Source organism: Nyctereutes procyonoides, unplaced genomic scaffold (assembly GCF_905146905.1).
Source record: "Nyctereutes procyonoides isolate TBG_1078 unplaced genomic scaffold, NYPRO_anot_genome, whole genome shotgun sequence".
Lineage (NCBI taxonomy): Eukaryota > Metazoa > Chordata > Mammalia > Carnivora > Canidae > Nyctereutes > Nyctereutes procyonoides.
The window spans coordinates 6,981,416-6,995,618 of record NW_026575132.1 but is presented as its reverse complement, the minus strand read 5'-3'; the positions used below and the strand labels follow the sequence as shown (position 1 = coordinate 6,995,618).

At 39.9% G+C, this 14,203-nt stretch overlaps 1 protein-coding gene across 5 annotated transcripts in view; it reads left to right on the top strand.

Annotated features, from left to right (window-relative positions):
• SF3B1 (splicing factor 3b subunit 1) overlaps positions 1–14,203 on the top strand; it is a 60,872-nt gene that overhangs the window by 3,955 nt on the left and 42,714 nt on the right. For 4 of the 5 annotated variants that reach the window (XM_055345043.1, XR_008666968.1, XR_008666969.1 and 1 more), the window contains one exon: positions 2,917–2,979. The exons of the other annotated variant lie outside the window; for it this stretch is intronic. In XM_055345043.1, the coding sequence (XP_055201018.1) occupies positions 2,928–2,979 (52 nt within the window). In that variant the 5' untranslated portion in view covers positions 2,917–2,927. Of the gene's footprint in view, positions 1–2,916; positions 2,980–14,203 lie in introns of those variants that run through there. 5 annotated transcript variants of the gene reach the window in all.

Genomic DNA, 14,203 nt, shown 5'->3' with positions numbered 1-14,203 from the left:
TTCTAGTGTGCTAAATAATTTCATACAGGGATTATCTTCATGAATTGTTCGGTTGAAAGAACACCTTCCTTGACTGAATGAGGAACTGAGTTATAAGAGATTAGTGCTCTAATTTCTTATGGTGTTATAAAAGATTAGTTGCTGATGAAGTTGGACTACAAAAGATTAACTAGACAATCTGCCCTTACTGACTGGCTATATCAGTCAGGGACTAGTCAGGAAAATTACACCAGTTATTTTAAACAGCAAATTTATTTTTTATTATTTTTTAAATATTTTATTTATTCATGAGAGACACAGAAACAGAGAGGCAGAGAACACAGGCAGAGGGAGAAGCAGGCTCCATGCAGGGAGCCTGATGTGGGAATCGATCCCAGGTCTCCAGGATCACTCCCTGGGCTGAAGGCGGCGCTAAACCACTGAGCCACCTGGGCTGCCCTAAACAGCAAATTTAATATAAGGACATTGTTAAACAAGGATTGCAGAACCATGGTGATAAAAAGTGGATACTGGTAACTCCAAGAAGTAGGTACCACCTCTTGTCCCCAGGACCACTGGTAGGTTTGATGGTCTGCTATATGGACTCAACATATAGTTGACATATAGTTGTAGTATATAGTTGTACTCAACATATAGTTGTACTCAAGCTATAATTTATTACAGCAAAAGGATATAAAGCAAAATGAGTAAAGGGAAAAGGAGCATGTGCGAACTGGGTGAAACTTCCAAGGGTCCTTTAACCTGTGAAGTAGAATCATACATGACATGCTTAATTCTTCTGACAATTCTGACCACATGTGTGAAATGCTGCCAACTAGCTAAGCCTATTAGAGACTCAGTGTTCAGGGTCTTTATTGAGGGCTGATCACATAAGCCTTCTCTACCTGTCATGTATCCAAATTCCAGACTCCACAAGGAAAGCTGATGTTCAGCGTAAACCATATTGCTTGCACAGTTCAAGAACAGCAAGTATCAGTTCTGGGAGTGGTGAAAACTTACCTGACATACAGGTTTTCAAATGCCAAAGACCAACCTTGTAAACAAGTCTTTAAAGAATAGCAGGCAGGCCTGACTTTTCTGCACGTTGCCCTCCTGGAAGGGAACAAGGAAGAACTTGGGGTTATCAGAACTTAGAAGCTTAGTGGAGGGATCCCAAAATGATGGGACTCAGATTTCTGAGCGGAGGCCACTGTTTAGCTGGTACTAGTGCCTGAAAAGCATAAAGGTAACACATCCCCTACTCCCAAACCTCAGAGAGCTGGGATTCAGCTGAGGAGGAAGCATTGGTTGATATTGGTGCATCTGAGGGGGTGCAACAAAGACCATTTGATCCAGTCCTTCACTCCCTAAGAACATAGGAAACAGGTTTAAAAATAAGTAACTTGCACAAACTAGAAAGCAACACAGTCAGCAACTGGAACAGTTGCCTTGTGACCTTGTGTTAGAATGCTGCTTTGTATTCTATGACTCCTTGAAAGATGAAACAGCAACTTTGTAATACTAAAATATTAGAACTGTTTTTAAAAACAGCTCAATTAGAGCGAGTCAAAACTCAATACTTGAGCTAGTGATTCAAACCAGAAATGTGACCAAGAGAAAAGAGGATAATTGACTACCCAGGAAGGGTCACAAAGCATAACAATATAGTTTAGGGGCTCTTCTCAGCTTTCCAGATTCAGAAATTTTTAGGGCATTTGGAATTTTTAAAGAAAATAGACCTAGTTATAAGCAGCTTCTCATCCAATCCTAGAATCCCCCTTTTGCTACTCTCTGCCACACACTGTGGCATCTAGTCACAGAATTGCTTCTAGATTCTACAGACACCATCGTGTTTGTTGCCTAAACTGTCCTCTTTTCCTAGAGGGTTCTCCTTCATATCCTCTATTTCCCTTATCCCCTTTCACCTGGTTAATTCCTTCTTCAGCCTATGAAACTGATCCAGTGTCACCCCATCCAGAAACACCTCACCCTAGGAATTATATATAGCTATAGATAGCATGGTTTGATATTTCTGTAGAGTCCCCAAATCCCACAAATACATCTAACTATTCCAATCACTTTGTATTATAATTATTTCTATGTATCTTTCTCCCAGCATTGGACTATAAAGCAGCAGAAACACTATAAAGCAGCTGAAATACTAGGGTTTCTGTGGTATTTCTATAATATATGAAAACAGCAGGCAACATATTTTATATTAGGATTACCATTCAAAAAATCTGAGACATAGTTTCCATTCTGTCTTTTTGGTATGAAATGTTCTTTCTTTCTTTTTTTTTAAGATTTTTAAAATTTATTATTCATGAGAGACATAGAGAGAGAGGGGGAGAGGCAGAGATACAGGCAGGCAGAGGGAGAAGCGGGCTCCCTGCAGGGAGCCCGACATGGGACTCCATCCCGGGTCTCCAGGATCCCACCCTGGGCCAAAGGTAGCGCCAAACTGCTGAGCCACCGGGGCTGCCTGAAATGTTACTTCTTTAGTCATATAGGTTTCAGATCTTTAAACTCTTGGGTTCTCCACAAGTAGTACATTTTGTTGAGATTGCTTTTTTTATTATTATTTTTTAAAGATTTATTTATGAGAAACACAGAGACACAGGCAGAGGGAGAAGTAGGCTCCATGGAGGGAGCCTGATGCAGGACTCCAGGATCCAGGACTCCGAGATCACGCCCTGGGCCATCGAGAGATTCCCTTGAGATTGCTTTTAAAGGTGCTTTTGTTACATTAGCAAGTTCTGTTTGCACTGGGATGTGGCCAACCACATGGCCAACCGGATGTAGTTGGTTTAGGCTAGAACAACTGCTGTCACTTAGAGCTATCAGTTACTCTCTTACTGATACCTCACTTCATTTCAATTAAGCCTATTTCCCTCTTATATTTTTTCCTTTTACTTTTGAGATTATTTTTCTTCACAGAAAAGAAACAAATGAGTTGGAGAGTGTACTCTGTCTTCAGTTACATTGAGCTGTCTACCTCAGGTAACAGAACTAGTTTTATTATTGTTGCTTCAGACAGAAAGCCTTTGTATTTTCCTTAGCATTTCATCATAAGCGTCAGCTCACTGAGAGTTTAGCCTCTCTCATACTATTTTTCTAGATTTTTGCCATTTTAAAATTCTTCTACTTTTTTCCTACTCAAAATCTCATTTTTTTAAGTTATTAAGTTTACAATGTGCTAAACATTTTACTCAAATGTGGGAAAATGGCCTGTCCAAAGCACAATAAAATAATTATATGAAAAGAAAAAACAAAAATAATCAGTCAAAACAAAATTATTGTAGCTGGCAGTACTTAAAATTGGTAATTCGTATTTTTTTTTAAAGTTGCATACTTCAAAAAAGTTATATAGCTACAAAATGATTCGTTTCTGATTAACTGTTTAGCAGTTTTAAGCAGAAATAATTAACAAATTGCAATTATTAGATAATCTTAGATTTAATTATAATGTAATTACATAACTTGATTTACTCTTTGGGCTGCATTCTGATATTGTTATGTCTTTATTTTTTTATAAAGATTTTTGTGGATGTATTCATGAGAGACAGAGAAAGAGAGGCAGAGACACAGGCAGAGGGAGAAGCAGGCTCCATGAAGGAATCCCGATGTGGGGACTCAATCCCGGGACTCTAGGATCACACCCTGGGCCAAAGGCAGGCGCTAAACTGCTGAGCCACCCAGGGATCCCCCATGTCTCTACTTTAAAAAATTAACATTTTAACTTTCTTATGTAGAAGTCTATTTTCCACTCATAGAGGAAAAAATAAAAACTTGAGATTATGATCTACATTCAGAGAATGTTTTACTGCTTAATTACTTAGTTTCACATTTAGGACTTTAATGTATAAGAAGTAAATTATTGGGGGAGCCTGGATGGCTCAGATGCTTAAGCATCTGCCTTCAGCTCAGGTCTTGATCCCAGGGTCCTGGGAGCCCCAAGACTCCTTGTTCAGCAGGAAGCCTGCTTCTCCCTGTCTCTCTGGCCTCCCCCTCTCAGGTTCTCTCCCATGGTATCTTCTCTGTCTCAAATGAATAAATAAAAAATCTTAAAAAAAAAAAAGTAAAGAATGTGGTGGTTTTCAACTTAAGAAGAGATGATTGCAGAAACATCATGTTGAGGAAAATAGATTCCAAACTAAAAAATGAGTCAAAACACAACTAAGTGTGTTAAAGTTGCATAGCTTTAGGGAACTTAATAATAAATGAACGCTTAAGTCAATTAATGTTGGCATCTGAATACAAAATGTTTATCAGTATTACCTATGTAGATGACTGTCAAGGGATGTACAGATTTTTCTAAATTCTCAAATGTTTTTAAAATGCATGTTACTGAGTTCTGTATGATTGTCCATCTCTATATTACTGAATCTTAGAGAAGTCAGATTTCTGGCTGAGTAGGTCTTCATTTTTACTTTTGTTTCTCGAGTACAGATCTTCATATCCTCTTACTTTTTCAGGCATCTTCAAAAAACAAGAAAACCTATAAAAGAGGAATTTGATGCTTAATCTAAAGGGTGCTCAGGGCAAGATCTGTTTATCTTAAACCATCAGTGCAGCCTTTATGATATATAAACAAACTAGATATATATAGATAAGGCCATCATGCTGTAATATTGCCCTGCTGCAGTTCTTCAAGGCATATTGCAAATTCCTCAGGATCTTTACTCAGTACATCCTTAGATTACCAGTACATTATAAAAGGTTGTTTTAGGAACACCCAGATGCAAGAAATGCATAGGGCAAGGTGTGTGGGAAGGGGAATCAGAGCTTCCACTCTCTGAGTGTGCCACTTTTCCTAGTGGCCATATGTTTACTAACCCAGAGGTTCTCCTGATTTATGTATTTATTCTATGTAGGCCTCCTTTCATATTTTGTCCTTTTTTTTTTATATTTTGTCCTTTTTGCTAAAGCCTAATTTTATCAGGAAGCTTATTTATTCATATTAGCATCTTTATGCTTGAATATTTGTAATTATTATAGTGTGTAATTTTTGCCAACACCCTCTTAAATAGGCTTCCCTTTAAGAATCTCTGGTGTAATAGAAAATATGTATACTGAATATGTTTATATATATATATGTATTAATAAATACATAAAACACTCAACCCTTGAGGAATAAGACAAGTGAGGAAAGATTTTTACTTTTCACTTAATATCTTTGGAGGGATACTTTTTTTTTTAATTTTTATTTATTTATGATAGTCACACACACAGAGAGAGAGAGAGAGAGAGGCAGAGACACAGGCAGAGGGAGAAGCAGGCTCCATGCACCGGGAGCCCGACGTGGGATTCGATCCGGGCTCTCCAGGATCGCGCCCTGGGCCAAAGGCAGGCGCCAAACCGCTGCGCCACCCAGGGATCCCTGGAGGGATACTTTTTAAAAAAGATTTATTTGAGAGAGACAGTGAGCAAGAGAGAGCACATGAGCAGGGGCAGAGGGATAGGGAGAAACAGGCTTCTTGCTGGGTGGGGAGCCTGATGTGGGACTCAATCCCAGGACCCTGGGATCATGACCTGAGCCGAAGGCAGACACTTAACTGACTGAGCTACCCAGGTGCCCCTGGGTGGGGTGATACTTTTGAATAATTGGAACATACTTTTTTGGAAGCAAAACTAAATTACCCATGACACTGGACTTGTCAATGATTTGTTGAATAGGATATCAAGTGCACAAACAACAAAAGAAAAAAGAAAAAATTTTACTTCGTCAAAATTAAACATTTTGTGCATGAAAGGATACTGTCAATCAAGTGAGAAGTGAATCTCTAGTGAGTTAGAAAAACTCTTGTGTGTGTCTCCTTTACTACCCACACAAAACACTTCACTGCTGTTTGCCAAATGTGTGGAAGTTTTTCCTAAACCAAGTAATTCTGTGCAATACCAGCTGGGTGTTATTACCATTTAAGTCAATTCCAACACTACCTGTACCTGGAGATAGTGTCAGATTCCACAGGTCAAGGGCTTAGTCCCTCAAGACTGTTCCCATCTGACTTCAGATGCCAGTTACCCACAACTTCTGTCTCATTTGGCTAGAAATCAGAGGTTCTACAACCCTCTTGAGTTTGAGGTTTACCAGTTTCTTAAAGGATATGATAAAGGATACAGATGAACAGCCAGATAAAGAGATACATAGAGCAAGTCTGGGAGTGTCCCAAGTACAGGAGCTTCTATCCTGTGGAGTTGGGGTGTGTTACCTTCTCAGTGTGGATGTTTCCTAGCCTGGAAACTCCCTGAACTCTGTACTATTGGGATTTGATGGAGTTTACAGATGCAGGCATGATCAATTATTAACTCCATTTCTGTCTCTCTCCTCTTTGGACAGGTTGGGGGAGTGAGGCTGAAAATTCCAAGCTTCTAATTATGGCTTGATCTTTCTGGTGACCAGCCTCTCTGTCTAGGAGCCCATCAGAGTCTCCTCAATGAACAAAAGATGCTCATATTGCTCTCATCACTTAGGAGTTCTCAAGGGTTTTAGAAGCCATGTGTCAGGGATGGGGTCAAAGAACAAATATTAGAACAAGAGATATTCCTACTGCTCTTATCACTTCGGAATTTACAAGAATTTCAGGAGATCTGTGTTAGGAACTGGAGACACAGACCAATGTACAATTGTTCTATTATCTCACATAGAGAGTGAAAGAAGATATTTGCAAATCATATATCTGAGAAGAAATTAAGTTTCAGGATATATAAGATGTCCTAGAATTTAACAAGAACAAACAAAACCCACCTCAATTTAAAAAGGGGCATATAGCTGGCTCAGTTGATAGAGCATGTGACTCTTGATCTCCAGGTTGAGTTCGAGCCCCACACTGGCTGCAGAGATTTAGGCAAAGACTTAAAAAAAAAAAAAAAAAAGAAGAAGAAAGAAAATAGGCAAACACTTAGACATTTCTCTAAAAGGTGTACGAATGGCTAATATAGGTATATGAAAAGATGCTTAACATCCTTAGCCAGTAGGGAAATGCAAATAGAAATTACAATGAAACACCACTTCATACCTACTAGGATGGTTATGAAAAATGTAGGCACAGAAAATAAGTGTTGGTGAGGATATGGAGGGATTGGATTCCTCATGCATTGCTAATGAGAATGTAAAATGGGGTAGCTGCTGTGGAAAACAGTTTGGCAGTTCCTCAAAAAGCTAAACAGAATTATCATATTACTCAGCAATCCAACTCCTAGGTATAGATATACCCCAAATAATTATTTAAAGCAAAGACTCAAACAAGTTTTTTTTTTTTTAAGATTTTATTTATTCATGAGAGATATAGAGAGAGGCGCAGAGACACAGGCAAGGTGAGCCTGATGTGGGACTCCATCCTTGAACCGGGGGATCATGCCCTGAGCCAAAGGGGGCTGGAAGAGGGGGAAGCCACTGAAAGGTTAAGAGTGACTAATCACTTATTAAAGGTTAAGTGTAAAAGCTGGAGGGCATTCTTGGCAGTAAAGAGTCTCATTGGTTGGAGTTAGCAAAAAAAGGCACTGGGTGGCTTAATCGGTTAGGTGTGTCTGCCTCTAGGTTGGGTCTTGATCTCAAGGTCCTGGGATCGAGCCCTGCATTAGGCTCTCTGCTTGGCAGAGTCTCCTTCTCCCTTTCCCTCTGGCCCTCCTCCCCACTTGTGTTCTCTCTGTCTCGAATAAATGAATAAAAGCTTTAAAAAAAAAAGCTGATAGTCAACGGTGTAGGATTTAATATTAAGAGTAGCAGATCTCCAAAACTTGACAGAATTTTCAGCTTTAGCATATCTCTTAGATAACGTAAGGGCCCTGATTGGGAAAGACTGCAATCCTAAGAAATAGGGCAAGGACATCTGGGTCCGTGCACTCAAGAATCTTGAAATCCTAGATTTCTCTTACTCCTCTAGGCCTACAGAAGTGGCCTAATTGTCCTTGTTAAAAAGCTTGAAGGACATACAAGACTTTTGACTTATAAGACAACAGGTGTCCCACTCAGGAACTTTCTATATGTTCCTTGCTGGACACTAGACCTATAACTGGGGTTAAATCATACTTCACCTAGCCAGGAAAATGCTGGATCTGCTAAGGGAGGAAAGGAACATCTCAAAGGAGCTGAAGGACCCGGGCACTATCAGGAATTGAAAAGTGGCATAAGGAACTAAAATCTGAGAGTCCTAGATCAGGGGAGAGGGGTAGGTAGCAGAACAACATTGGTTAGGAAGGATTTATCACTATGAAAGCACTATCCCACAATATGAAGTACCCTGACAAGGATCTGGGAAGGCAGTACTAACGCTGTTAGGGTGGCTCTTAGAAACTCTGAGAAAGTAAAGGCCCATATTGAGTGGCAGGAATGGCAGGACTACAGTGGAAGATGGTAGAAGAGGGGATGACTAAAAGAGTCAAAAAAGTGGCTATGCTAGAGTAGAAATTCAATGTGAAAGCCAAAAAGACTTAGCAGATAATTATGTCCCATGGGAAGGCTTAGAGGATACTGTTTCCTAAAGCAATAAGGAATGTGAGAGAGGCACCAACATCACTGAACAGGACTGAAACTAGGGTGAAGTGAATGAGGTACTTGCCTTAGGTGCAAAATTTAAGAGGGTACCAAAAAGCTTAGTAACCAATATGATCTTTGATATATTTTTAAAAATCAAAATTAATGCATAAAATCCATATGAACAAGATACCAAAATCTTAAATACAGGATCAATATAACTGATTTTTCCTTTGTCTCCGACTCCAATATGGCCAGGGAAAGCACTGTTAATTATGGTGGCTGTCTCTAAAAGGCCTCAGGTAATAGTAACAGAAAGTTACAGAGCTGAGCTCTATGATAACAATGGGAATGATGGGATCCCAAAACAGATGCCAAGTAGTAATGCTGAACCATCAGAAGCAAGGTGAGCACAATTATAATTAGCACAGAGCTGGAATGGCTGCCTGGGGAGTCCTAATCTGAGTGATATATAGATGGTTAATACAGTAGGATTTCCTTAGAAATTGATGAGCTGGGGATCCCTGGGTGTCTCAGCAGTTCGGTGCCTGCCTTTGGCCCAGGGCTCAATCCTGGAGTCCCGGGATCAAGTCCCGCATCGGGCTCCCAGCATGGAGCCTGCTTCTCCCTCTGCCTGTGTCTCTGCCTCTCTCTCTCTCTCTCTCTCTCTCTCTCTCTGTGCCTATCATAAATAAATAAATCTTAAAAAAAAAAAAAGAAATTGATGAGCTAAAAAAAAAAAAAAAGAAAGAAATTGATGAGCTATACAATGGTGTTGTTCAGTCTATTAGAACCAGGAGAAATCAAGGATTGATGTTCAGGAGGCTGAAGGCAGCTATTGGGGAAAAAAAAAAGTGGTTCTTTAGTTTTCAAACCTGAGCTAGTTTTCAACTTAGAATGATTTGATTTCAGACCATTTGAAAGGGAAACTAGGTCCCCAGGAAGGATATAACACAAAAATATGTGTTAATGAATCTCCTAGTACTTCTCCAAAGGCACCTATTATTGGCTCGGGTAACTATACATTGGGAAGAGTGGAATAATCTAATATTTTGAGGGCCATGAACACATGTCCAAGTGGACATTGATACCCAAAGTGTCACAGTGGCTTGTTAGAGTGGTGGTGGATGGGGTCATAAGTGGAGTCCTGGCCCACATCTGGCTCATAGTACCAAGTGTCATTTCCCAAATTCTTAAATGTATAATTGTAACGAACATACTTAGAAGTTGGCCAAACTCCCATATAGGTTCCATAGCCTATAGAATAAGAACATAGTGGGGAAGGCTACTGAATAGCTCCCCCATAGCCTTCCAAGATTGTAAATAAAAAATATTATTATATTCTAGGTAATATGGCAGAGATTAGTGCCTTAAAGACCTACAGCATGCAATGATGGTGATCCATATTATATAAGTCAGGTCCTTACAAAGGCTACACAGATCCTAGAGGACAATGGTGAGTTATCACATTCAACCAAGTAGTAGCTTCAGTTGCAGTTGCTGTGCCAAACATGGTATCTAGAGCAGATTAACCGATTAACATGACCTCAAGTACATAGTATACCAGTAACGCTCAACCAACTGAGCCACTCAGGTGCCCCTCAAATAAATACATATTTTAAAAAAAGCTTGTTTTCCATCCCTAACAATGAGGAGGATTTAAAAGTGTGATTCTCCTGTACTGGACAGAGGTACACATTTTAAGTTTTACCCCTGAATTATGTTAACTCCCCTACAATATAATCTATCATAATAACTACCATAATATATATATTTTTTTATTTTAAAAATATTTTATTTATTCATGAGAGACACAGGGAGAGGGAGAAGCAGGCTTCATGCAGGAAGCCCGATGGGGGACTGGATCCTGGGACCTCAGGATCATGCGCTGGGCTGAAGGCGGCGCTAAACTGCTGAGCCACCCAGGCTGCCCCTACCATAATCTTTTAAAAAAAAAATTGAGAGAGAGAGAGAGGGAGCAAGCAAGCGCATGCAAAAGTAAGGTGGAGGAGCAGAGGGAGAGAGAGAAGCAGACTCCCCACTGAGCAGGGAACCTGATGTGGGGCTCAATCTCAGGACCCTGAAATTATGACCAGAGCCAAAGGCAGACATTTAACCAACTGAGCCACCCATGTGCCCCTAGTCTTTTTTTTTTTTTTTAATAGAGTGAGCATGAGCAGGGAGGAGGGACAGAGGTAGGGGAAAATGGACAAGCAGACTCTCCACTGAGCAGGAAGCCCAATGTAGGGCTCTATCCCAGGACACTGAGATCATGACCTGAGCTGAAGTCAGACGCTTAACTGACTGAGCCACCTAGGTGCCCCAATTCTATCATATAATCTTAAGCAATATGGACATCTGGACATACAGCAAAACATTACTGATGCACTGTGTTAATCCTGTTAATAAGACTAGATGACCAGGAAATGGTAATTACTTGGGAAACCTTGGAAAGACATTTTCTCCAGAGTGTGGAAAGTAAACCCAAAGAAAATAGAAGGTCTGCTCCATTAGTGATATTTTTAGGGCAGGATTTCTCAACTGTGGCGCTATTGACATCCTGTGCCAGAAAATTTCTAGTTTGGGGGAGCTTTCCTGTACAACATAGGATGCTGAGTAGTGTCCCTGACCCCTAGATGCCAGCAATTTCTCCCTTTAAGTTGCTCTGTGTATTTACAGTCGAGTTTAGGGAGACAGACACATAGAAACAACGATAATACAAAGTAATTACTTAGAAGTCTGTGGCATTTTAGGAGCATGGCACAGAAATATCAAAGCATGTAATCCAGATCTCACTCCTAGGGTTAGGTTCCTGGGTAGGGTGACACTGGGACATTCTGACAGGATGAGAAGTTAGCCAAGTGAAAGAAGGAAGAGAAAATGGGGGTGGAAATAGGGAGGAGGACCTCTAGGCAGAGGATAGAGTTGTGACAACCAAAAATGTCTCTAGACTTTCAGGGAATCCCTAGAAGACCAAATCATTTCTAGCTGAGAACCACTGTTTTAGGAGCATAGTGGCCTGGGGGATGCCTGGATATCCCCTTCAAAGCAAAGGACAAACTATTGCATCCTCTATCTCCTATCATTAAGAAGGAAGCACTACGCTTAGTCTCTTTGGGTTCTGGTGCCAACAAAAATTGCTGGCTTTGTACTGGCTTTGTAGATGTTACTATTATTGCCAACTTGTTAACTCTGGTACCTGCTGACAACAGAGCACCTGTCACTGACCTAAGGATCCTAGTCTTGACCCAACATTCTCAGCTCTCCTTCACAAATTATATTGTTTCTCTGGTCCTCATATACCCCGTTCCTCTACTTCCTACCAATTTCTTAGTTCAGCTAGTGACAGCAGGTACCCTAAGGTGAATCAATAATGACAATGTTTCCTGCTTTTATGTACATCTACCATGGAGAATCCAACAGCAAAAATTATGTGGCTGATACCCTTGTATTAGCTAACAGAGGCAATACAGAGCAAGAAAGTTTGGAAGATAGCTTCATTTAACATTCATTCATTCATTCATTCATTCATTCATTCACTCAACATTGTAGTAGTACTGCCAGTACCTGTGGTACTATCCTGCCTCATGCTGTTTTCCCTCACCCCTTACTTTACTCTGGACACATATATAGACCTCAAGCTTATTCCCACTGTGGCACATATGCACTTACTATGTCTGGACTACTCTTCTCCCCCAGTCCTCATTCCCTTATTTCATTTAAAAAATTATTTATTTACTTTTTATTTATCCATTCATGAGAGACAGAGAGAGAGAGAGGGAGAGGCAGAGACACAGGCAGAGGGACAAGCAGGCTCCATGCAGGGAGCCCGACGTGGGATTTGATCCTGGGTCTCCAGGATCAGGTCCTGTGCCAAAGGCAGGTGCTAAACCACTGAGCCACCCAGGCTGCCCCCGTATTTCATTTTAGTATCTGCTGAAATGTCATTCCCTTGGAGATCTCACCTTTTCTGTTCCACCTATCCTTTTATCCTGCCCGCTCTCTGTTTTTTATATTTTTTCTTCATAGTATTTGACAGTACCTGAAACTATATACACACATAGTTCTTAATCTCTCTCCCTCAAAGAATCTAAGCTCCATGAGGACAGTGTCTTGTTCACCATTGTATTCCCAGAATCTAAAATAATGTCTGTTAATTCTACTACTGGGTATTTACCCAAAGAGTATGAAAACACTAATTCTAAAAAAAAAAAAAATATGCAGCCCTATGTTCACTGCAATAGCCAAAATATGGAAGCAATCCAAGTGTCTATCAATAGATGAATGGATAAAGAAGATGTGGTGTATATATACCATGGAATATTACTGAGCCATAAAAAGGATTAAACATTGCCATCTGCAGCAACATGGATCTAGAGGGTATAATGCTAAGTGAAACAAGTCAGTCAGAAAAAGACAAATGCCATGATTTCACTCATATGTGGAATTTAGGAAACAAATGAACAAAGAAAAAATGAACAAAAAAATCAGGCTCTTAAATATAGAGAACAAACTGGTGGTTATCAAAGGGAAGGTGAGTGGGTGACTGGTGAAATGGGTAAAGGGATTAAGAGTACACTTACCCTGAAGAGCACTGAGTAATGCATAGATTGTTGAATCAGTGTATTATGGACCTGAAACTAATATGACCCTGTACGTTAATTATACTTGAAAAAAAAATAAGTGATAGCTATACACAAGTTATAGAGGACTATAACTAGGATGATTCTATTTACATAAAAGTTTAAAAAACAAGCAAAATAAAACTACATACTTGATGATTACATACATAGGCAGTAAAAGTATAAAAAACTATGAGGGAATAACTAACACAAAATTCAAAACAGTGGCTATTTCCAGTATGACTGGTAGAGCTCTAATTGAGGCAAGGCACATTGGAATCAGCACACAAAAGGCTAATTAATAAGGTTCTTGGGTAGCAGCTGCATGGGAAATTGTAACGCACATATACAATGTATATACAGTGTGTATACAATGTGCTCCCTAACTTAAAAACTGGTGTACAATAGGTATTCATTAAATATGTATCAATAGGTTCTCAATATTTTTTGAATGAATGATTGGTGAGATTTTCCTTTGTCATTTATTTTTTAAAATATTTTTTTATTCATTTGAGAGAAACAGAGAGCAAGTGAGGGCAGAAGCAGAGGGAGAGGGAGAAGCAGACTCCCCACTGCGTAGGGTGCCTGACATGGGGCTCTGTCCCAAAACCCTGGGGTCATGACCTGAGCCAAAGGCAGACACTTAGCTGACTGATAGAGGCATCCTTACCTTTGGTATTTATGTCAATCAGGTTTTAACTGGAGAAACAGATTGGTAGGAGATACATATTAAGAGATTTCTAACAGGGAATTGGTTTATGCAGTTGTGGACATTGGCTAAGAAAGTCCAAAATCTGAAGGACAGACCATCAGTAAGGGCAGGCTGGAATTCTCCAGCATAAGATGAAGTTGCTGTCCACAAGTAGAATTTCTTCTGCATCAGGGAAGCCTAAGTTCTGCTGTGAAAGCTTTTCAACTGATTGAATTAGATCCACCCAGCTTATCTAGGACAATTTCCTTTACTTAAAGTCAATTATTATGGATTTACAGCACATCTATTAAAGCCTTCATAGCAACACCTAGGTTGGTATTTGAATAACCAGGAGCTGTAGCTTAGCCAAGTTGACACATTAAAAGACATCACAGTGTTCCAGGCACCTAATGCTTCTTTCTGTGTCACAATCCC